Consider the following 24879-nt stretch of genomic DNA (forward strand, 5'->3'; position numbering starts at 1 on the left):
TTTGTGACACACACTGTACTCCCCTTCATATAGTCTAGGGCAGCTGCACAAATGCACATGTATCTAAATGTGTTAATAACAAACTAAAAATGACACAACATAGCCACAACGTGACCGTAACGTTGCGTCACAGTAACAATAACGTTCAGGTTACGTAGTGTGTTTGTCGGGTGCAGATATTGTTTGTTGTGAGAGAGAGAGAGAGAGAGAGAGAGAGAGAGAGAGAGAGAGAGAGAGAGAGAGAGAGAGAGAGAGAGAGAGAGAGAGAGAGAGAGAGAGAGAGAGAGAGAGAAAGAGAGAGAGAGAGAGAGAGGGAGGGAGGGGGGGGGCGAGAACAAGAGGGGAGAGAAACGAGAGAGAGAGATAAACACATAGAATGAGAGACCCGGGCACCGCCGGTTACCCAATCTAGAATTCTATAACTTACTTTAAACTTACCAGCCGCAAATCATTTAATTCTCTTATATTTATTGAAACAGGAAGCCTTGACGGTGTCAAGAGTGCCACAGGGAGTGCCAGGAGGGCCATTATAGGCCGACCAATCACTGTCCATGAACAAAAATTAAGTGTAGACCCAAACTGGTCATCGAGGGTGGAGGTGGATTGGCTGGCGGCGGCCTGGTAGTTCCTAGGCCTACCCAACGAGCCTACCCAACGAGTCTACCCGAATCATAGAGTGCCAACCCCCCCCCCCCCACCCCGTGAGGACCAATCACCGCTTGTAATCCATAACAATGAATGTAGAAGTCATTAGACGAGACTGGTATGGGTATACACGTGTGATAGCCAGTGTGGATATATTGATATACTGAACCTAAGATAGCCTGCAGGTCTAGTTATGCTGGTGTGATAGCCAGTGTGGATATATTGATATACTGAACCTAAGATAGCCTGCAGGTGTAGTTATGCTGGTGTGATAGCCAGTGTGGATATATTGAACCTAAGATAGCCTGCAGGTCTAGATACGCTGGTGTGATAGCCAGTGTGGATATATATTGAACCTAAGATAGCCTGCAGGTCTAGTTGTGCTGGTGTGATAGCCAGTGTGGATATATATTGAACCTAAGATAGCCTGCAGGTCTAGTTATGCTGGTGTGATAGCCAGTGTGGCTATACTGAAGCCAAGATAGCCCCGCAGGTGTGACTATGCAGATGTGATATCCTACTGGTCAGCATACCCCGGCTAAGATAACAGCCACAGCGTGGGCCTCACCGGTGAAGATGCGACCCACGACCAGCCTCTGTTTAGCAACGCTGTGGCTCGTATCTCTAGAAGGTAAGTCACCTTTGGTTAGTTGGTAGTGGTGCAGGTCTTAGGGGGGGGGGGGAGGGGGGGAGATAAGGGGGGGGGGGAGATAAGGGGGGGAGATAAGGGGGGGGAGATAGCGGCAAGGTGGGGGAGATTGTGGTGTTATGAAATGTCGTTTGTATCAGTCTCCACACCATGGGGTCAAGGACCCCCCCCCACCATGGGGTCAAGACAGTCAAGGAGCCCCCCTCCCACCACCATGGGGCCCAGGAGCCCCCCCCACCATGGGGTCCAGGAGCCCCCCCCACCATGGGGTCCAGGATCCCCCCCCCCTACCATGGGGTCAAGACAGTCAAGGAGCCCCCCCCCACCATGGGGTCAAGACAGTCAAGAAGCCCCCACCATGGGGTCCAGGATCCCCCCCACCATGGGGTCAAGACAGTCAAGAAGCCCCCACCATGGGGTCAAGACAGTCAAGGAGCCCCCACCATGGGGTCCAGGATCCCCCCCCACCATGGGGTCAAGACAGTCAAGGAGCCCCCCCCACCACCATGGGGCCCAGGAGCCCCCCCCCCACCATGGGGCCCAGGAGCCCCCCCCACCATGGGGTGAAGGGGCCCCCCCCACCATGGGGTCAAGACAGTCAAGGGCCCCCCCACCATGGGGTCAAGACAGTCAAGGGCCCCCCACCATGGGGTCAAGACAGTCAAGGAGCCCCCCCCCCCCACTACCATGGGGCCCAGGAGCCCCCCCCCCCACCATGGGGTCAAGACAGTGGTGGACTCCACCAGCCGGGCGGCAGTAATGGGTGCGGGCTGCTAGTGAGTGTGTGTGGAGCTCTGGGGGCCACCAGTCACCAAACCGGTTGTGTGGTTGTATCTGGGTGAGATCTAAGGTAAGTGGAGGGCACCAATATTCCTGCTACGTCCACCAGTATTACAGTCACTTAATTCAGAGTATTTGTCTCTTGGGGTCCAGACATGCCATCAGCTCTCCAGCCTGTTGGTGTGTGCAAGTATGATAAACAATGCCTAGCATGTGGAGCACATACAAAACTGTATCAATGATTAACTAACATAAGCCAAACATGTTACTGAAGTCATAATAGTTACTTCCCAAAACGTGTTCCTCACAAACTGTATTGTGTAAGAAACTGTAACGCAAACCGTATTGCCGTCACATCAATCTAGACGGCATCTCAACTCACATCAATGTATCTCCCTCACTGTATTCCTCATGTATCTTACAATACAAACTACTGTATCTTTGTCTTGAAGATACTAGACTTATGTAGAACATATGCCTCTTAAGTTCCCGGAATAAACCGGGCTACAGATCCAATAGGAAACTCAAGGACTCAAGATCGATCAGTTTATCGCTCCATAAGAGAGGTTCGTGGTGGTATGCCAGGACCACACCCTGAGTGTGATGGGGTGGAGTGCCACCTGCTGCCTCCAGTGCCTGGCACCGCTACAGCAACTGCCTCTACCACCACATGTACTGATCTTGTTGTTGTGGGGAGAGCTGCCACTGCTCTAGTCACTGGAGCATGTGGAGGAAGCTGGAGCATGTGGAGGGGTGGAAGCTGGAGCATGTGGAGGAGTGGAAGCTGGAGCATGTGGAGGGGTGGAAGCTGGAGCATGTGGTGGAAGCTGGAGCATGTGGAGGGGTGGAAGCTGGAGCATGTGGAGGGGTGGAAGCTGGAGCATGTGGAGGGGTGGAAGCTGGAGCATGTGGAGGGGTGGAAGCTGGAGCATGTGGAGGGGTGGAAGCTGGAGCATGTGGAGGGGTGGAAGCTGGAGCATGTGGAGGGGTGGAAGCTGGAGCATGTGGAGGGGTGGAAGCTGGAGCATGTGGTGGAAGCTGGAGCATGTGGAGGGGTGGAAGCTGGAGCATGTGGAGGGGTGGAAGCTGGAGCATGTGGAGGGGTGGAAGCTGGAGCATGTGGTGGAAGCTGGAGCATGTGGAGGGGTGGAAGCTGGAGCATGTGGAGGGGAGGAAGCTGGAGCATGTGGTGGAAGCTGGAGCATGTGGAGGGGAGGAAGCTGGAGCATGTGGAGGGGAGGAAGCTGGAGCATGTGGAGGGGTGGAAGCTGGAGCATGTGGAGGGGTGGAAGCTGGAGCATGTGGTGGAAGCTGGAGCATGTGGAGGGGTGGAAGCTGGAGCATGTGGAGGGGAGGAAGCTGGAGCATGTGGTGGAAGCTGGAGCATGTGGAGGGGAGGAAGCTGGAGCATGTGGAGGGGAGGAAGCTGGAGCATGTGGTGGAAGCTGGAGCATGTGGAGGGGAGGAAGCTGGAGCATGTGGAGGGGAGGAAGCTGGAGCATGTGGAGGGGAGGAAGCTGGAGCATGTGGAGGGGTGGAAGCTGGAGCATGTGGAGGGGAGGAAGCTGGAGCATGTGGTGGAAGCTGGAGCATGTGGAGGGGTGGAAGCTGGAGCATGTGGAGGGGTGGAAGCTGGAGCATGTAGAGGGGAGGAAGCTGGAGCATGTGGTGGAAGCTGGAGCATGTGGAGGGGAGGAAGCTGGAGCATGTGGAGGGGAGGAAGCTGGAGCATGTGGAGGGGTGGAAGCTGGAGCATGTGGAGGGGTGGAAGCTGGAGCATGTGGAGGGGAGGAAGCTGGAGCATGTGGAGGGGAGGAAGCTGGAGCATGTGGTGGAAGCTGGAGCATGTGGAGGGGAGGAAGCTGGAGCATGTGGAGGGGAGGAAGCTGGAGCATGTGGTGGAAGCTGGAGCATGTGGAGGGGAGGAAGCTGGAGCATGTGGTGGAAGCTGGAGCATGTGGAGGGGTGGAAGCTGGAGCATGTGGAGGCAGTTGGGTGAGACACCTTGGAGCATGTAGTGGTTCACAGCAGCCAGGAGCATGCAAAAGGTGTGTGGCAGGTGGGTGCTGGGGGGCAGGTGGGCGCTGGGGGGCAGGTGGGAGCTGGGGGGCAGGTGGGAGCTGGGGGGCAGGTGGGAGCTGGGGGGCAGGTGGGCGCTGGGGGGCAGGTGGGTGCTGGGGGGCAGGTGGGCGCTGGGGGGCAGGTGGGTGCTGGGGGGCAGGTGGGAGCTGGGGGGCGGGTGGGAGCTGGGGGGCGGGTGGGTGCTGGGGGGCAGGTGGGAGCTGGGGGGCAGGTGGGTGCTGGGGGGCAGGTGGGAGCTGGGGGGCAGGTGGGTGCTGGGGGGCAGGTGGGAGCTGGGGGGCAGGTGGGAGCTGGGGGGCAGGTGGGAGCTGGGGGGCAGGTGGGAGCTGGGGGGCAGGTGGGAGCTGGGGGGCAGGTGGGCGCTGGGGGGCAGGTGGGAGCTGGGGGGCACGTGGGAGCTGGGGGGCAGGTGGGCGCTGGGGGGCAGGTGGGAGCTGGGGGGCAGGTGGGAGCTGGGGGGCAGGTGGGCGCTGGGGGGCAGGTGGGAGCTGGGGGGCAGGTGGGAGCTGGGGGGCAGGTGGGAGCTGGGGGGCAGGTGGGAGCTGGGGGGCAGGTGGGCGCTGGGGGGCAGGTGGGAGCTGGGGGGCAGGTGGGCGCTGGGGGGCAGGTGGGAGCTGGGGGGCAGGTGGGCGCTGGGGGGCAGGTGGGAGCTGGTGGGCAGGTGGGCGCTGGGGGGCAGGTGGGAGCTGGGGGGCAGGTGGGCGCTGGGGGGCAGGTGGGAGCTGGGGGGCAGGTGGGCGCTGGGGGGCAGGTGGGAGCTGGGGGGCAGGTGGGCGCTGGGGGGCAGGTGGGTGCTGGGGGGGCAGGTGGGCGCTGGGGGGCAGGTGGGTGCTGGGGGGCAGGTGGGAGCTGGGGGGCAGGTGGGAGCTGGGGGGCAGGTGGGCGCTGGGGGGCAGGTGGGAGCTGGGGGGCAGGTGGGAGGTGGGGCGTCTGGTCTGCTGTGTAATTATTTGCTCGGTGTTAAACATTTATAATTATCACACACACACACACACACACACACACACACACACACACACACACACACACACACACACACACACACACACCAACGAAGGAAGAGGTGGAGGTGGTGTAACTCTGCTGATAACAAAAGACTTGAGTTTTAAGGAGATGATTATCCAGGGTTGTGAAGGGTTCAGTGACTACATAACAAGCACCATAGCAATTGGGGGACAAAAACGTATAGTCTTAGTCATATATAACCCCCCACCAAATGTCAGAAGACCCAGACAGGAATATGATAGAAACAACTTGGCCACCATCAATATAATAGAGAGAGCAGCTTCTGTGGCTAGCAGGAACGGATCCAGGCTACTAATCATGGAAGACTTCAACCATGGGAAGATAGATTGGGGGAACAGAGACCCACATGGAGGACCAGACACATGGAGAGCTAAGCTGCTGGATGTGGCAACAAGAAACTTTCTAAGTCAACACGTCAAGGGACCAACAAGAATGAGAGGAGGGGATGAACCAGCCTTGCGTGATCTGATATTTACCCTAAATGAGTCGGATATAAGGGAAGTTAATTTAAGTTGGAAGCTCTCGTGGGAATGAGTGATCATAGTGTACTCACCTATTTGTGCTTGCGGGGGTTGAGCTTTGGCTCTTTGGTCCCGCCTCTCCACCGTTAATCAACTGGTGTACAGGTTCCTGAGCCTACTGGGCTCTATCATATCTCCATTTGAAACTGTGTATGGAGTCAGCCTCCACCACATCACTTCCTAATGCATTCCACCTGTTAACTACTCTGACACTGAAAAATTTCTTTCTAACGTCCCTGTGGCTCATTTGGTACTCAGTTTCCACCTGTGCCCCCTTGTTCGCGTCCCACCAGTGTTGAATAGTTTATCCTTGTTTACCGTGTCAATACCCCTGAGGATTTTGCAGGTAGTGATCATGTCTTTCCTTAGTCTTCTGTCTTCTAGTGTCGTAAGGTGCATCTCTCGGTGCCTTTCCTCGCAACTCATGCCTCTTAGCTCTGGGACTAGTCTAGTGACATACCTCTGAACTTTTTCCAGCTTCGTCTTGTGCTTGACACGGTACGGGCTCCATGCTGGGGCCGCATACTCCAGGATTGGTCTTACATATGTGGTGTACAAGATTCTGAATGATTCCTTACACAGGTTCCTGAAGGCAGTTCTGATGTTAGCCAGCCTCGCATAACTGTACTCACAGTGTACTGATCTCTGAGTACCTGGTACACCTAGGTTACATCTCCTCGCCATAAAGAACTAGAAAATAAAGGACTGGTGTATCGAAATGGAAAATATTAGATGATAAAATTCCTAAGAGAAATACCATGGGACACTGAACTCAGAACTAAGCCCGTACAAGACATGATGGACTATGTCACCTAAAAGTGTCTGGAGGCTGTAAGCAGGTTTGTCCCGGCCCAAAAGGAAAACAATGAGAAGCAAAAAAAAATCAATGGTATAATAGGGCATGTATGGAGCAAAGGAGCTGAACAAAAGGGCGTGGAGGAACTTCCGTAAAACAGAACACCAGAAAACAGAGAGAGATACCAGAGAACCAGGAATGAGTATGTCAGTGTGAGAAGAAAAGCAGAGAGACAGTATGAAAATGACACAGCAAATAAAGCCAAGATCGAACCAAAACTGCTCCACAGTCACATCAGGAGGAAAACAACAGTGAAAGAACAGGTGATGAAACTTAAAACGGGTGAGGATTGGTACACAGAGATTGACAATGAAGTGTGTGAAGAACTCAACAAGAGATTCCAGGAGGTCTTCACAATAGAACGAGATGAAAGTCCCTGAGCTAGGAGAGGTGGCAGTAAACCAAGGTGCCTTGGAAGGGTTCGAAATTACGAGAGATGAGGTTAAGAGGCATCTTTTGGATCTGGACATGAGAAAGGCTGTTGGTCCAGACGGAATATCACCATGGGTACTGAAAGAGCGTGCAGACGTACTTTGCTTGCCACTCTCCATGGTGTATAGTAGGTCACTGGAGACGGGAGACCTACCAGAAATATGGAAGACGGCTAATGTAGTCCCAATATACAAAAAGGGTGACAGACAAGAGGCACTGAACTACAGGCCAGTGTCCTTAACTTGTATACCATGCAAGGTGATGGAGAAGATTGTGAGAAAAAACCTAGTAACACATCTGGAGAGAAGAGACTTCGTGACAACCCATCAACATGGGTTCAGGGAGGGTAAATCTTGCCTTACAGGCTTGATAGAATTCTATGATCAGGTGACAAAGATTAAGCAAGAAAGAGAGGGCTGGGCGGACTGCATTTTCTTGGACTGTCGGAAGGCTTTTGACACAGTACCCCATGAGAGGCTAGTACATAAGTTGGAGAAACAGGCAAGAATAACAGTAGGGCGATCCTGTGGATAAGGGAGTAATAATAATGAGCCTACTAAGCAATAGGAGGCTTAGAGTTACTGTGAGGGGTGAGACCTCAGATTGGAGTAAAGTCAGCAGCGGAGTCCCACAGGGCTCTGTACTCAAACTTATCCTTTCCCCGCCCCCAACAGGTTGATCTACAGATTACTTCCCCACCGTGGTCGACCTACTGGCCCCCCCGCCCCCAGGTCGACCTACTGCCCCTCCCCCCCCAGGTCGACCTACTGACCCCCCCCCCAGGTCGACCTACTGCCCCCCCCCCCCCAGGTCGACCGACCCCCCCGCCAGGATGAAGCCACACAGCAGGTGGCCAGCTCCTGGGTGTATATTTACCACTAAGAGCAACAGGTACATTACGTAACACGACACCTGCCTGACCATTTCTGCCCAGGTGACTCGAACCCGGAATTCCTGATTATGAGTCGACAACGAGCCCGACTGTGCTACCGAGTGTTGGGTTTATATATAAACATAATTAATACAACAAATTAAACATTAATAACCAATCAAGACGCCATTTTTCAATTCATCGCTGCCTTAACGAGGTAGTTGGGTGGTTCCCGCGAGGGGGGGGGAGGGGGGTGCCCGGGGGGCGTCTTAAAGGTTATCTGGAGATGGATCTGTGGATGCCTCTGACAACGGCCAGCATCACGTTACTGGGGGGTTGAGCTCCAGCTCCCTGGTCCCGCCTCTAGACGTGTACGGGCTCTTATCATATCTACAATTTAAAACTCATTGTTCGTACGCCACTTATGCTAAATAGTCTTTGCTAGACTGAACTATCAATTCCCGGAGAATTTTATACGTGGTAATCATGTCTCCCCGAACTCTTCCAGTGACGTGGGGCTTAATTGTATTAGTACTACAACTAAATATAACTATTATCCCTCAATTCTGGGACTAATCTGGTGATATGTATTTGGACTTATTCCAATTGTCGTTTAGCGTATGACAAGATGCTGGCGCCTCATATTCCAGGATTGGTCTGACGTATGTCCTAAATGACTTTTTATTCAAAGTTTTTAATAGCAGGTGTTAGAAGGGGTTGTAGTTGTTTAAGAAGGGTTGTAGTTGTTTAAGAAGGGTTGTAGTTGTTTAAGAAGGGTTGTAGTTGTTTAAGAAGGGTTGTAGTTGTTTAAGAAGTGTTGTAGTTGTTTAAGAAGGGGTTGTAGTTGTTTAAGAAGTGTTGTAATTGTTTAAGAAGGGATTGTAGTTGTTTAAGAAGGAGTTGTAGTTGTTTAAGAAGGGGTTGTAGTTGTTTAAGAAGTGTTGTAGTTGTTTAAGAAGGGGTTGTAGTTGTTTAAGAAGGGGTTGTAGTTGTTTAAGAAGGGGTTGTAGTTGTTTAAGAAGGGTTGTAGTTGTTTAAGAAGGGGTTGTAGTTGTTTAAGAAGGGGTTGTAGTTGTTTAAGAAGGGGTTGTAGTTGTTTAAGAAGGGTTGTAGTTGTTTAAGAAGGGGTTGTAGTTGGTTAAAAAGTGTTGTAGTTGTTTAAGAAGGAGTTGTAGTTGTTTAAGAAGGGGTTGTAGTTGTTTAGGAAGGGGTTGTAGTTGTTTAAGAAGGGGTTGTAGTTGTTTAAGAAGGGTTGTAGTTGTTTAAGAAGGGGTTGTAGTTGTTTAAAAAGTGTTGTAGTTGTTTAAGAAGGGGTTGTAGTTGTTTAAGAAGGGTTGTAGTTGTTTAAGAAGGGGTTGTAGTTGTTTAAGAAGGGGTTGTAGTTGTTTAAAAAGTGTTGTAGTTGTTTAAGAAGGGGTTGTAGTTGTTTAAGAAGGGTTGTAGTTGTTTAAGAAGGGTTGTAGTTGTTTAAGAAGGGTTGTAGTTGTTTAAGAAGGGGTTGTACTTGTTTAAGAAGTGTTGTAGTTGTTTAAGAAGGGTTGTAGTTGTTTAAAAAGTGTTGTAGTTGTTTAAGAAGGGGTTGTAGTTGTTTAAGAAGGGTTGTACTTGTTTAAGAAGTGTTGTAGTTGTTTAAGAAGGGTTGTAGTTGTTTAAGAAGGGGTTGTACTTGTTTAAGAAGGGGTTGTGGTTGTTTAAGAAGGGGTTGTACTTGTTTAAGAAGGGGTTGTACTTGTTTAAGAAGGGGTTGTGGTTGTTTAAGAAGGGGTTGTACTTGTTTAAGAAGGGGTTGTGGTTGTTTAATAAGGGGTTGTACTTGTTTAAGAAGGGGTTGTACTTGTTTAAGAAGGGGTTGTGGTTGTTTAAGAAGGGGTTGTACTTGTTTAAGAAGGGGTTGTACTTGTTTAAGAAGGGGTTGTGGTTGTTTAAGAAGGGGTTGTACTTGTTTAAGAAGGGGTTGTGGTTGTTTAATAAGGGGTTGTACTTGTTTAAGAAGGGGTTGTACTTGTTTAAGAAGGGGTTGTGGTTGTTTAAGAAGGGGTTGTACTTGTTTAAGAAGGGGTTGTACTTGTTTAAGAAGGGGTTGTACTTGTTTAAGAAGGGGTTGCAGTTGTTTAAGAAGGGGTTGTAGTTGTTTAAGAAGGGGTTGTGGTTGTTTAAGAAGGGGTTGCAGTTGTTTAAGAAGGGGTTGCAGTTGTTTAAGAAGGGGTTGTACTTGTTTAAGAAGGGGTTGTACTTGTTTAAGAAGGGGTTGTACTTGTTTAAGAAGGGGTTGTACTTGTTTAAGAAGGGGTTGTACTTGTTTAAGAAGTGGTTGCAGTTGTTTAAGAAGGGGTTGTGGTTGTTTAAGAAGGGGTTCCAGTTGTTTAAGAAGGGGTTGCAGTTGTTTAAGAAGGGGTTGTAGTTGTTTAAGAAGGGGTTGTAGTTGTTTAAGAAGGGGTTCCAGTTGTTTAAGAAGGGGTTGTGGTTGTTTAAGAAGGGGTTCCAGTTGTTTAAGAAGGGGTTGTAGTTGTTTAAGAAGGGGTTGCAGTTGTTTAAGAAGGGGTTGTGGTTGTTTAAGAAGGGGTTGCAGTTGTTTAAGAAGGGGTTGTACTTGTTTAAGAAGGGGTTGTACTTGTTTAAGAAGGGGTTGTGGTTGTTTAAGAAGGGGTTCCAGTTGTTTAAGAAGGGGTTCCAGTTGTTTAAGAAGGGGTTGTAGTTGTTTAAGAAGGGGTTGTAGTTGTTTAAGAAGGGGTTCCAGTTGTTTAAGAAGGGGTTGTGGTTGTTTAAGAAGGGGTTCCAGTTGTTTAAGAAGGGGTTGTAGTTGTTTAAGAAGGGGTTGCAGTTGTTTAAGAAGGGGTTGTGGTTGTTTAAGAAGGGGTTGCAGTTGTTTAAGAAGGGGTTGTACTTGTTTAAGAAGGGGTTGTACTTGTTTAAGAAGGGGTTGTAGTTGTTTAAGAAGGGGTTGCAGTTGTTTAAGAAGGGGTTGTGGTTGTTTAAGAAGGGGTTGCAGTTGTTTAAGAAGGGGTTGTACTTGTTTAAGAAGGGGTTGTACTTGTTTAAGAAGGGGTTGTGGTTGTTTAAGAAGGGGTTCCAGTTGTTTAAAAAGGGGTTGTGGTTGTTTAAGAAGGGGTTCCAGTTGTTTAAGAAGGGGTTGTACTTGTTTAAGAAGGGGTTGTACTTGTTTAAGAAATGTTGAAGTAGTTTAGGTAGTATTGTAGTAGTTAAGTTGTTTATTACCAAGATGCCACACAATTTAGGCCTACATCAACACTTTGCTCATCACTGTATGAATACTTTATGTATACTGATGTATTACTGCGGTACGGAGGCCTACTTCAGAATTACTGGAATAATGTTATTAATACAGAAAAAATGAAAAAATTATTATAATGTGTATTTTTATACTTTGCGTATATTTATACTCTGTGTAAATTTATACAAGTTGTGTATTTTAATACTTACCTCTTAGAGTGGAAGATAAGATGCTGGCAAGGACCACTATAGTATAATTGATCAAGCATGGCTGAATCCGAGGTATGTGGCATATATCCCGCGGGTTACGGCCCCTTCACCGCCAGTATACTCGGAGTATACACTGCTAATGAAGACTCCTCTGGGTATGTGCGGGTATAATGGCTGTATTAGGCGGCCAAGTATACTTTATCTCTATGTGAATCTCTCTATGCAAATTCTTTCCAAGCTTCAGTGCAAAATTTGCATACACACCTATTTGGTTAATGAAGTCGTAACATGAAAGGTGCATAACAAAAAGATGTACCTGTTTCGTGAACCAAGATTAGTGTGTGTGTGTGTGTGTGTGTGTGTGTGTGTGTGTGTGTGTGTGTGTGTGTGTGTGTGTGTGTGTGTGTGTGTTTGTGTGTGTGTTTGTGTGTGTGTATTCAACTAGTTCTGCTTGCTGGGGTTGAGCTTTGGCTCTTTGGTCCCGCCTCTCAACTGTCAATCAACTGGTGTACAGATTCCTGAGCCTACTGGGCTCTATCATATCTACACTTGAAACTGTGTATGGAGTCAGCCTCCACCACATCACTTCCTAGTGCATTCCATTTATTAACTACTCTGACACTGAAAAAAATCTTTCTGTCTCTGTGGCTCATTTGGGTACTAAGTTTCCACCTGTGTCCCCTTGTTCGTGTCCCACCAGTGCTGAAGAGTTCGTCTTTGTCCACCCTGTCAATTCCCCTGAGAATTTTGTAGGTGGTTATCATGTCTCCCCTTACTCTTCTGTTTTCCAGGGATGTGAGGTTCAGCTCCTTTAGCCTTTCCTCATAGCTCATTCCTCTCAGTTCCGGGACCAGTCTGGTGGCATACCGCTGAATCTTCTCTAACTTTGTCTTGTGTTTAACTAGGTATGGACTCCAGGCTGGAGCTGCATACTCCAGGATTGGTCTGACATAAGTGGTATACAGGGTTCTGAAAGATTCCTTACACAAGCTTCTAAAGGCAGTTCTTATGTTGGCCAGTCTAGCATATGCCGCTGATGATATTCTTTTGGTGTTTGTCTCTGGGGTCAGGTTCGGTGTGATACTTACCCCCAGATCTTTCTCTCTATTTGACTCTTGCAGGATTTCACCTCCCAGATGATACCTTGTGTTCAGCCTCCTGCTCCCTTCACCTAATTTCATTACTTTACACTTTCCTGAGTTGAACTTTAGCAGCCATTTTCTAGATCATTCCGCCAGTTTGTCCAGGTCATCCTGTAGTCTCTGTCTATCTTCACCTATCTTGATTCTTCTCATAATTTTTGCATCATCAGCAAACATTGAGAGGAATGAGTCTATACCCTCTGGAAGATCGTTCACATATATTAGAAACAGGATGGGTCCAAGTACTGAGCCCTGTGGGACTCCGCTGGTGACATCTCGCCACTCTGATGTCTCCCCCCTCACCGTTACTCGCTGTTTCCTGTTGTTTAGATACTCCCTTATCCACTGGAGCACCTTACCTTTTACTCCTGCCTGTTGCTCCAACTTTTGTAACAGCCTTTTGTGAGGTACTGTGTCAAAGGCTTTGTAACAGTCCAAGAAAATGCAGTCTGCCCACCCTTCTCTTTCCTGTCTAATTTGTGTTGCCTGGTCATAGAATTCTATTAGGCCTGTGAGGCACGATTTACCATCTCTGAACCCATGCTGGTGGTGTGTTACAAAGTTATTTCCCTCCAGATGCTCTACGAGCCATTTCCTCACGATCTTCTCCATCACCTTGCATGGTATACAAGTTAGGGAAACTGGCCTGTAGTTCAGTGCCTCTTGCCTGTCACCCTTCTTGTATATTGGGACTATGTTAGCTACGTTAGCTGTCTTCCAACTTTCCGGTAGTCTCCTGTTTCCCTGTTTCCAGTGACCTGTTATACACCATATATAGAGAGTGGCACACTTAGTGTTTCTGCACCTTCCTTTAGTATCCATGGTGAGATTCTGTCAGGCCCAACAGCCTTTGTCACATTCAGCTCCAGCAGACACCTTTTGACCTCATCACTGGTGAGGTGTGGGGAGGGGGGCTATTTTTTCTAGGTTTCTCTCTCTCTCTCTCTCTCTCTCTCTCTCTCTCTCTCTCTCTCTCTCTCTCTCTCTCTCTCTCTCTCTCTCTCTCTTGCTCTCCACTCTCCCTCCCTCTCTCGCTCTCTCTCTCTCCCTCTCGCTCGTTTTCTGTCTCCCTCGCTCTCACTCTCTACTGCGTTAAGTTGCCTACACAGAGCTCGATGTATCTTGAGTAACTGTTGAGGTCCTGGCATGACGGACCGAGTGTTAAGATATTACCGTAGCTGTTATTACATTGGTGAGAGCGGGTACCCACCATTACTGAGAGGCGGGACCAAGGAGCCGAAGCTTACCCCCCCCCCCTCAGCACACTTAGGAGAGTTGTGCTTACTAAAACAGTAAACTAGGTAAGGGAGTACCTGAGGGACAGAAGACAGAGTCACAGTGAGAGGTCTCCAGCTGGAGACATGTATCAAGTGGGGTCCTCCAGGGCTCGCTCTTGGGACCACTGCTGTTTCTAACACATGTTCAGCCCGAGGGAGTGAGCTCGTACATGTCAATAACGAGATAACGAAGAATATAAAAACAGAAGATTACTGCAGAATGTTACAGAATGACCTTAAACTCCAGAGGTGAACACACATTGGGTTGCTGAAGTTCAATCCTAATAAGTGTAAGGTAATGAGGACGGGGACGGGAGAGAGAAGACCAGAAGGTGTCTACACCGTTAATGGAGGGCAATTACAGGACTCTGGGAGAGAAAGAGATTTGTGAGCGGATATAATACTACCAGCAGGGCCACACACGGGCAGGTGACATCAGCAGCACATGAGACGCTGGGAGACATTAGAGCCTTGTCTAGAAACCTAAAGCAAGACGCCTTCAAAGCAAACTACACGTCTGTTGTTGTTGTTGTTGTTTTACATTCAGCTACACGGAACAACAGTTGCAAGTAGCACGGGCTATGGTGAGCCCGTAGTGGACTTACCTGGCACAGGAGCGGGGCAAGTAGCACGGGCTATGGTGAGCCCGTAGTGGACTTACCTGGCACAGGAGCGGGGCAAGTAGCACGGGCTATGGTGAGCCCGTAGTGGACTTACCTGGCACAGGAGCGGGGCAAGTAGCACGGGCTATGGTGAGCCCGTAGTGGACTTACCTGGCACAGGAGCGGGGCAAGTAGCACGGGCTATGGTGAGCCCGTAGTGGACTTACCTGGCACAGGAGCGGGGCAAGTAGCACGGGCTATGGTGAGCCCGTAGTGGACTTACCTGGCACAGGAGCGGGGCAAGTAGCACGGGCTATGGTGAGCCCGTAGTGGACTTACCTGGCACAGGAGCGGGGCAAGTAGCACGGGCTATGGTGAGCCCGTAGTGGACTTACCTGGCACAGGAGCGGGGCAAGTAGCACGGGCTATGGTGAGCCCGTAGTGGACTTACCTGGCACAGGAGCGGGGCAAGTAGCACGGGCTATGGTGAGCCCGTAGTGGACTTACCTGGCACAGGAGCGGGGCAAGTAGCACGGGCTATGGTGAGCCCGTAGTGGACTTACCTGGCACAGGAGCGGTGCAAGTAGCACGGGCTATGGTGAGCCCGTAGTGGACTTACCTGGCACAGGAGCGGGGCAAGTAGCACGGGCTATGGTGAGCCCGTAGTGGACTTACCTGGCACAGGAGCGGTGCAAGTAGCACGGACTATGGTGAGCCCGTAGTGGACTTACCTGGCACAGGAGCGGGGCAAGTAGCACGGGCTATGGTGAGCCCGTAGTGGACTTACCTGGCACAGGAGCGGGGCAAGTAGCACGGGCTATGGTGAGCCCGTAGCGGACTAACCTGGCACAGGAGCGGGGCAAGTAGCACGGGCTATGGTGAGCCCGTAGTGACCTTACCTGGCACAGGAGCGGGGCAAGTAGCACGGGCTATGGTGAGCCCGTAGTGGCCTTACCTGGCACAGGAGCGGGGCAAGTAGCACGGGCTATGGTGAGCCCGTAGTGGACTTACCTGGCACAGGAGCGGGGCAAGTAGCACGGGCTATGGTGAGCCCGTAGTGGACTTACCTGGCACAGGAGCGGGGCAAGTAGCACGGGCTATGGTGAGCCCGTAGTGGCCTTACCTGGCACAGGAGCGGGGCAAGTAGCACGGGCTATGGTGAGCCCGTAGCGGACTTACCTGGCACAGGAGCGGGGCAAGTAGCACGGGCTATGGTGAGCCCGTAGTGGACTTACCTGGCACAGGAGCGGGGCAAGTAGCACGGGCTATGGTGAGCCCGTAGTGGACTTACCTGGCACAGGAGCAGGGCAAGTAGCACGGGCTATGGTGAGCCCGTAGTGGACTTACCTGGCACAGGAGAGGGGCAAGTAGCACGGGCTATGGTGAGCCCATAGTGGACTTACCTGCCACAGGAGCGGGGCAAGTAGCACGGGCTATGGTGAGCCCGTAGTGGACTTACCTGGCACAGGAGCGGGGCAAGTAGCACGGACTATGGTGAGCCCGTAGTGGACTTACCTGGCACAGGAGCGGGGCAAGTAGCACGGGCTATGGTGAGCCCGTAGTGGACTTACCTGGCACAGGAGAGGGGCAAGTAGCACGGGCTATGGTGAGCCCATAGTGGACTTACCTGCCACAGGAGCGGGGCAAGTAGCACGGGCTATGGTGAGCCCGTAGTGGACTTACCTGGCCCAGGAGCGGGGCTGTAACTGTTGAGCTAGAGGTCGAGGATAGAGGCACACACAGATGAGTACACGAGGCACCACCACCACCACCATAGCACATATGTGGCGGCACCACCACCACCATAGCACATATGTGGCGGCACCACCACCACCATAGCACATATGTGGCGGCACCACCACCACCATAGCACATATGTGGCGGCACCACCACCACCATAGCACATATGTGGCGGCACCACCACCACCATAGCACATATGTGGCGGCACCATCCATCAAGGTGTACACGTGACCTGACCGCTGCTCCAGGTGACCCTCACTGCCTCATTACCCCTCACTGTGAGGCCAGGCATCACCCACATCGCCAATGCACCTCATTATCTCTATGGTAAAGTGTCGGACGTGTGGGCTAATGACCGTAGCCTCGCCTCTAACCACCAGGTGTCAAGTGCCTACCCTTGTAAACTGATACTTGACGAAGAATTATCACTGGAAGAGGAGAGCGCTTGAGATGGATGTGAAAATAAGAGGCATTTTTTTAATAGACGGAAAACTAAAATAGATGGTAGAGGAAAATAGATGCAAAGTGGATATAACCTTGGCAGTAAAAATTAGACGGCGTTCAAAATAGATGAAAACTGACTAGTTGAGAAGCTGGGAGATGACTATTAGTTGAGCAGCTTCAATCGAACAAATCCACAAGGGCCGTAACAAGGATTCGAACCTGCGTCCGGGAGCATCCTGGACGCTGCCTTAATCGACTGAGCTACGACATGGTCAAAGAGTTGAAACCGAAGTTCTTTAGCTTCAACCCTTCTTCAAGTCTAGAGAGAGACATTCTCTCTAGACTTGGAGAGTCTTAGAGAGGATGCTGAAGGCTCAGACTGTAGGTTAATGTCACGGAAGATTTAGCTGAGCACCTCACATATGTCATTGTCATTCTCTGTGTGAGTGTGTGTGCCCAATCACCTCTCTCTCTCTCCCGCGCCTCTCTTGTTTACTCTGACACCTCCACCTCCCACACCCATTATTACCCTGGTGTGAATGTTTATACTGTAGAGAGGGTGGCTCTTTAGCTCTCAGTGAGGCGTGTTTCGTAAAGGAGGGGGGGGGGGGGTTATACACTATACACAGGAGGGTATATACTCCACACACGCACCATACACAGGCAGTATACACACACACACACACACACACACACACACACACACACACACACACACACACACACACACCATACACAGGCAGTATACACACACACACACACACACACACACACACACACACACACACACACACACACACACACACACACACACACACACACACACCATACACAGGCAGTATACACACACACACACACACACACACACACACACACACACACACACACACACACACACACACGCACCATACACAGGCAGTATACACACACACACACACCATACACAGGAGGACGGGGGGCGGGCTAGCCTCCCCCACACCCACCACACAATACACACACACACACACACACGCGCACCATACACAGGAGGACGGGGGGCGGGCTAGCCTCCCCCACACCCACCACACAATACACACACACACACACACACGCACCATACACAGGAGGACGGGGGGCGGGCTAGCCTCCCCCACACCCACCACACAATACACACACACACACACACACGCACCATACACAGGAGGACGGGGGGCGGGCTAGCCTCCCCCACACCCACCACACAATACACACACACACACACACACGCACCATACACAGGAGGACGGGGGGCGGGCTAGCCTCCCCCACACCCACCACACAATACACACACACACACACACACACACCATACACAGGAGGACGGGGGGCGGGCTAGCCTCCCCCACACCCACCACACAATACACACACACACACACACACACACACCATACACAGGAGGACGGGGGGCGGGCTAGCCTCCCCCACACCCACCACACAATACACACACACACACACACACACACCATACACAGGAGGACGGGGGCGGGCTAGCCTCCCCCACACCCACCACACAATACACACACACACACACACACGCACCATACACAGGAGGACGGGGGGCGGGCTAGCCTCCCCCACACCCACCACACAATACACACACACACACACACACACACCATACACAGGAGGACGGGGGGCGGGCTAGCCTCCCCCACACCCACCACACAATACACACACACACACACACACACGCACCATACACAGGAGGACGGGGGGCGGGCTAGCCTCCCCCACACCCACCACACAATACACACTAACCGTCACCACTACCTGGTCCACCTCAGACCATCTATATACAACAACTCATCCTGGTGTACCGCTGGTACCAACATGGTGGCAAGTACCACTAGGGTACCATGGTGCCAGGACCACTAGGGTACCATGGTGCCAGGACCACTAGGGTACCATGGTGCCAGGACCACTAGGGTACCATGGTGCCAGGACCACTAGGGTACCATGGTGCCAGGACCACTAGGGTACCATGGTGCCAGGACCACTAGGGTACCATGGTGCCAGGACCACTAGGGTACCATGGTGCCAGGACCACTAGGGTACCATGGTGCCAGGACCACTAGGGTACCATGGTGCCAGGACCACTAGGGTACCATGGTGCCAGGACCACTAGGGTACCATGGTGCCAGGACCACTAGGGTACCATGGTGCCAGGACCACTAGGGTACCATGGTGCCAGGACCACTAGGGTACCATGGTGCCAGGACCACTAGGGTACCATGGTGCCAGGACCACTAGGGTACCATGGTGCCAGGACCACTAGGGTACCATGGTGCCAGGACCACTAGGGTACCATGGTGCCAGGACCACTAGGGTACCATGGTGCCAGGACCACTAGGGTACCATGGTGCCAGGACCACTAGGGTACCATGGTGCCAGGACCACTAGGGTACCATGGTGCCAGGACCACTAGGGTACCATGGTGCCAGGACCACTAGGGTACCATGGTGCCAGGACCACTAGGGTACCATGGTGCCAGGACCACTAGGGTACCATGGTGCCAGGACCACTAGGGTACCATGGTGCCAGGACCACTAGGGTACCATGGTGCCAGGACCACTAGGGTACCATGGTGCCAGGACCACTAGGGTACCATGGTGCCAGGACCAATGGGGCTGACGTACACCCACCCGAGGTACCCGCCAGTTATGGCAGGAAATATCACGCCGTCAGAGATTTATTAACGTGTTTGGTAACGTCAGATCTGTGCAAGAAAGCAAGCGGGGATTTAAGTGGTCTATCTGGGCGACTTAAGTGGTTGGGCTCCACGACGCGCCACTTACAGCGACTCCAAGACAAAACATGTGACGTCATCACCGCTGTTCGTGACGTCATACAGCAAAACACATTGTTGACAGTTACGTAACCCATCCGTCTGAAGTGACAGTACCGACACACGCGATGATCCTGTCTCGTACACACAGACGGAACAACTGGGCAAGCACCGCATAGAACTCAGGACACAGTCCTGAGCGCAGGACTCGTAATTCTGTGGCGCGGGATCGATTCCCGCATCAGGCAAATGGGCAAAGTTTCTTTCACCCTGAATGCCTCTGTTACCTAGCAGTAAATAGGTACCTTGGAGTTAGTCAGCTGTCACGGGCTGCTTCCTGGTGTGTGTTTGTGTGGTGTGGAGGAAAAAAAAGTAGTTTGTAAACAGTTGATTCACAGTTGAGAGGCGGGCCGAAAGAGCAAAGCTCAACTGTAAAGGACTTTAGACCTCCTGGCCTCTTGTACCACCAACTGTGTAACTATTTCATTGACTCAGGTGTTCTGGACGACATCCTAACAATTTATCCAAAATTTGCTTGTCCATTTTAAAGAATGAAGAACAGACGACTGCTGACTCCTGTTAGCAGGCTGAGAGCTTTCCTTTCCCATAGCTCATGGTAAGCCTTACCTTACTAGTTTTACACAGGAGGGTACAGGAGCAGACGACTGCTGACTCCTGTTAGCAGGCTGAGAGCTTTCCCTTCCCATAGCTCATGGTAAGCCTTACCCTACTAGTTTTACACAGGAGGGTACAGGAGCAGACGACTGCTGACTCCTGTTAGCAGGCTGAGAGCTTTCCCTTCCCATAGCTCATGGTAAGCCTTACCCTACTAGTTTTACACAGGAGGGTACAGGAGCAGACGACTGCTGACTCCTGTTAGCAGGCTGAGAGCTTTCCCTTCCCATAGCTCATGGTAAGCCTTACCCTACTAGTTTTACACAGGAGGGTACAGGAGCAGACGACTGCTAACTCCTGTTAGCAGGCTGAGAGCTTTCCTTTCCCATAGCTCATGGTAAGCCTTACCTTACTAGTTTTACACAGGAGGGTACAGGAGCAGACGACTGCTGACTCCTGTTAGCAGGCTGAGAGCTTTCCCTTCCCATAGCTCATGGTAAGCCTTACCCTACTAGTTTTACACAGGAGGGTACAGGAGCAGACGACTGCTGACTCCTGTTAGCAGGCTGAGAGCTTTCCCTTCCCATAGCTCATGGTAAGCCTTACCCTACTAGTTTTACACAGGAGGGTACAGGAGCAGACGACTGCTGACTCCTGTTAGCAGGCTGAGAGCTTTCCCTTCCCATAGCTCATGGTAAGCCTTACCCTACTAGTTTTACACAGGAGGGTACAGGAGCAGACGACTGCTGACTCCTGTTAGCAGGCTGAGAGCTTTCCCTTCCCATAGCTCATGGTAAGCCTTACCCTACTAGTTTTACACAGGAGGGTACAGGAGCAGACGACTGCTAACTCCTGTTAGCAGGCTGAGAGCTTTCCTTTCCCATAGCTCATGGTAAGCCTTACCTTACTAGTTTTACACAGGAGGGTACAGGAGCAGACGACTGCTGACTCCTGTTAGCAGGCTGAGAGCTTTCCCTTCCCATAGCTCATGGTAAGCCTTACCCTACTAGTTTTACACAGGAGGGTACAGGAGCAGACGACTGCTGACTCCTGTTAGCAGGCTGAGAGCTTTCCCTTCCCATAGCTCATGGTAAGCCTTACCCTACTAGTTTTACACAGGAGGGTACAGGAGCAGACGACTGCTAACTCCTGTTAGCAGGCTGAGAGCTTTCCCTTCCCATAGCTCATGGTAAGCCTTACCCTACTAGTTTTACACAGGAGGGTACAGGAGCAGACGACTGCTGGCTCCTGTTAGCCACTGGCCGACACAGAAGCTCTGGAACCATGTGAACTGGGGCACCATGTGAACTGGGGCACCATGTGAACTGGACACCATGTGAACTGGGCACCATGTGAACTGGGCACCATGTGAACTGGGACACCATGTGAACTGGGACACCATGTGAACTGGGACCCCATGTGAACTGGGACACCATGTGAACTGGGACACTATGTGAACTGGGACACCATGTGAACTGGGACACCATGTGAACTGGGACACCATGTGAACTGGGGCACCATGTGAACTGGACACCATGTGAACTGGGGCACCATGTGAACTGGGGCACCATGTGAACTGGGGCACCATGTGAACTGGGGCACCATGTGAACTGGGGCACCATGTGAACTGGGCACCATGTGAACTGGGGCACCATGTGAACTGGGGCACCATGTGAACTGGGCACCATGGGAGCAACTGGTAGGCACCAGTGCCAGCCACAGACCTACAGTAGGCCCTCTCATTATTTACATACTCTCTCTACTCTCTTGTTTTGTTTAACTAAGACTAAGGTTCATAAGGACTTTCAGTTGACTATACCTGGTGAAACTGCAAGCAAGAGCTGTTATCCTACCTCAGCTCATTTGAAGGCTGCTCATTGAGACTCATTTATTTCCATGAGAATGTGCTTTGACACTATCACATAGCAACGATCATACAAGGAACCTGGTGAAACTCACTCACTCTCTCTCTTACACACACACACACAAAGAAGAGTTAGAGGGACATGATTACCACATACAAGGTTCTCAAAGGAATTAATCGGGGTAGATAAAGACAGACTATTTTACCAAAGGGGCACACGCACTAGGGGACACAGGTGGAAACTGAGTGCCCAAATGAGCCATAGAGACATTAGATTTTTTCAATCAGAATAGTTAACAAATGGAATGCATTAGGCCGTGATGTGGTGGAGTTTGACTCCATACACAATTTCAACTGTAGATATGATAGAGTCCAGTAGGCTCAGGAACCTGTACATCAGCTGGGTGATAGTTGAGAGGTGGGAGTTGAAAGGCAAAACCCAACCCCCCGGCCAGTAGAACTAGGTGAGTACACACACACACTGTCAAGCCCGGGTAATTGGCCGCACCTCCACCCGCCTCACCCAATTATGGTCCACCCTACACCACCACCTATCGTACGTGGGTGGACTCACCTAGCTGTACTCACCTGTTAGGAGTTGATCTTCAGCTCTGTTGCAACCTGCTCGCGTACAAGATAGCACATATATGACTTATTGCTTGTAGTTATTATTTCGCTTATAAATAAGTACATATGTGACATATTCCAAGCCATTTTTTTTCAAGGCATTACTTTTTCTCTCAGTTTTATTGAACAATAGAGAGATGAACACTAATGGTGCAGTGATTTGCACCGATTCAAAAGCAGCACTGCAAAGCCTAAGTAAAAATCGGGCAGAAAATCTTGCAATAGTCGCTGAAATTAAGAGAGCTGTGAGAGTACTGACCAATCAGGGAAGAGTCATCAAGTTTCTGTGGATCCCCTCCCATGTTGGAATATGTGGGAATGAACGAGCAGATGTGCTGGCTGCTGAAGGCGCTGAAGGAGACCATATTGAATACTTCATACCCAAGACTCTACTACAAATTAGAGGTATTATCAGGCAACATCACCGTGATAAGGTAACTGAGGAAAGGAGGATAGAAGCACAAACCAGTGAATCTGTACGATGGTACAACATGGTTGCAGCTGGCAATCCCAATCAGTATGGCCGAAGAGGAGGAGGACGAGGGAGAGAATCAGCAATAGCAAGAATCCGTCTTGGATACAAATATCCATGGAGATATGGAATGGAAACAACAGTTGATCAGCGAAGTTGCAGAATCTGTGGTGAGAGTGACGGACACCGCCTTCACCACTATCTACGTGAATGTGAACACCTGAGAGACATTAGGAATATGTGTAGAATAATAAACCCCACATTGTTTGAGTTAGGAAAACACTATTTGTCAAATATTGATACTGTTCTTAAAAGATTCCCCCATTTTGCACCCGCAAGATAACGTAAGCTTTTAAGGGTTGACAGTTGTTAATCTTCTTGTTTGAGGAGTTGTTCACTTGAGACAGTTAAGCAAGTCCCAGCTGTGTCTGGGTACAAGTGACAGGATGAACAACCCAGCGGGTTTTCTTCCTATTGGGGAGTGTTGTACATGCTGCTATGGCGGTGTGTCCACTCACAGGATGAGTGGCGCTGCCCAATACTGTCACTATGGCGGTGTGTCCACTCACAGGATGAGTGGCGCTGCCCAATACTGTCACTATGGCGGTGTGTCCACTCACAGGATGAGTGGCGCTGCCCAATACTGTCACTATGGCGGCGTGTCCACTCACAGGATGAGTGGCGCTGCCCAATACTGTCACTAGGGCGGTGTGTCCACTCACAAGATGAGTGACGCTGCCCAATACTGTCACTATGGCGGTATGTCCACTCACAGGATGAGTGGCGCTGCCCAATACTGTCACTATGGCGGTGTGTCCACTCACAGGATGAGTGGCGCTGCCCAATACTGTCACTATGGCGGTGTGTCCACTCACAGGATGAGTGGCGCTGCCCAATACTGTCACTATGGCGGCGTGTCCACTCACAGGATGAGTGGCGCTGCCCAATACTGTCACTATGGCGGTGTGTCCACTCACAGGATGAGTGGCGCTGCCCAATACTGTCACTATGGCGGCGTGTCCACTCACAGGATGAGTGGCGCTGCCCAATACTGTCATTATGGCGGTGTGTCCACTCACAGGATGAGTGGCGCTGCCCAATACTGTCACTATGGCGGCGTGTCCACTCACAGGATGAGTGGCGCTGCCCAATACTGTCACTATGGCGGTGTGTCCACTCACAGGATGAGTGACGCTGCCCAATACTGTCATTATGGCGGTGTGTCCACTCACAGGATGAGTGACGCTGCCCAATACTGTCACTATGGCGGTGTGTCCACTCACAGGATGAGTGACGCTGCCCAATACTGTCACTATGGCGGTGTGTCCACTCACAGGATGAGTGACGCTGCCCAATACTGTCACTATGGCGGTGTGTCCACTCACAGGATGAGTGGTGCTGCCCAATACTGTCACTATGGCGGTGTGTCCACTCACAGGATGGGTGGCGCTGCCCAATACTGTCACTATGGCGGTGTGTCCACTCACAGGATGAGTGGCGCTGCCCAATACTGTCACTATGGCGGTGTGTCCACTCACAGGATGAGTGGCGCTGCCCAATACTGTCACTATGGCGGTGTGTCCACTCACAGGATGAGTGGCGCTGCCCAATACTGTCACTATGGCGGTGTGTCCACTCACAGGATGAGTGGCGCTGCCCAATACTGTCACTATGGCGGTGTGTCCACTCACAGGATGAGTGGCGCTGCCCAATACTGTCACTATGGCGGTGTGTCCACTCACAGGATGAGTGGCGCTGCCCAATACTGTCACTATGGCGGTGTGTCCACTCACAGGATGAGTGGCGCTGCCCAATACTGTCACTATGGCGGTGTGTCCACTCACAGGATGAGTGGCGCTGCCCAATACTGTCACTATGGCGGCGTGTCCACTCACAGGATGAGTGGCGCTGCCCAATACTGTCACTATGGCGGTGTGTCCACTCACAGGATGAGTGGCGCTGCCCAATACTGTCACTATGGCGGCGTGT

At 51.3% G+C, this 24879-nt stretch overlaps 1 protein-coding gene across 4 annotated transcripts in view; it reads left to right on the forward strand.

Moving 5' to 3' along the window:
* Positions 1-24879, forward strand: part of LOC123746408 (lachesin) — a 198836-nt gene that overhangs the window by 36065 nt on the left and 137892 nt on the right. For 2 of the 4 annotated variants that reach the window (XR_011225138.1, XR_011225137.1), the window contains exon 2: positions 480-1224. Coding sequence is in view for 2 of the 4 variants with exons in the window: in XM_045727927.2 (XP_045583883.1) it covers positions 1222-1276 (55 nt within the window). In the remaining 2 variants the exon portion in view is untranslated. Of the gene's footprint in view, positions 1-479; positions 1277-24879 lie in introns of those variants that run through there. The other 2 variants (XM_045727927.2, XM_045727928.2) reach the window with 1 other exon arrangement.

The sequence above is a fragment of the Procambarus clarkii genome, chromosome 80, assembly GCF_040958095.1.
Source record: "Procambarus clarkii isolate CNS0578487 chromosome 80, FALCON_Pclarkii_2.0, whole genome shotgun sequence".
NCBI classification, from domain to species: domain Eukaryota; kingdom Metazoa; phylum Arthropoda; class Malacostraca; order Decapoda; family Cambaridae; genus Procambarus; species Procambarus clarkii.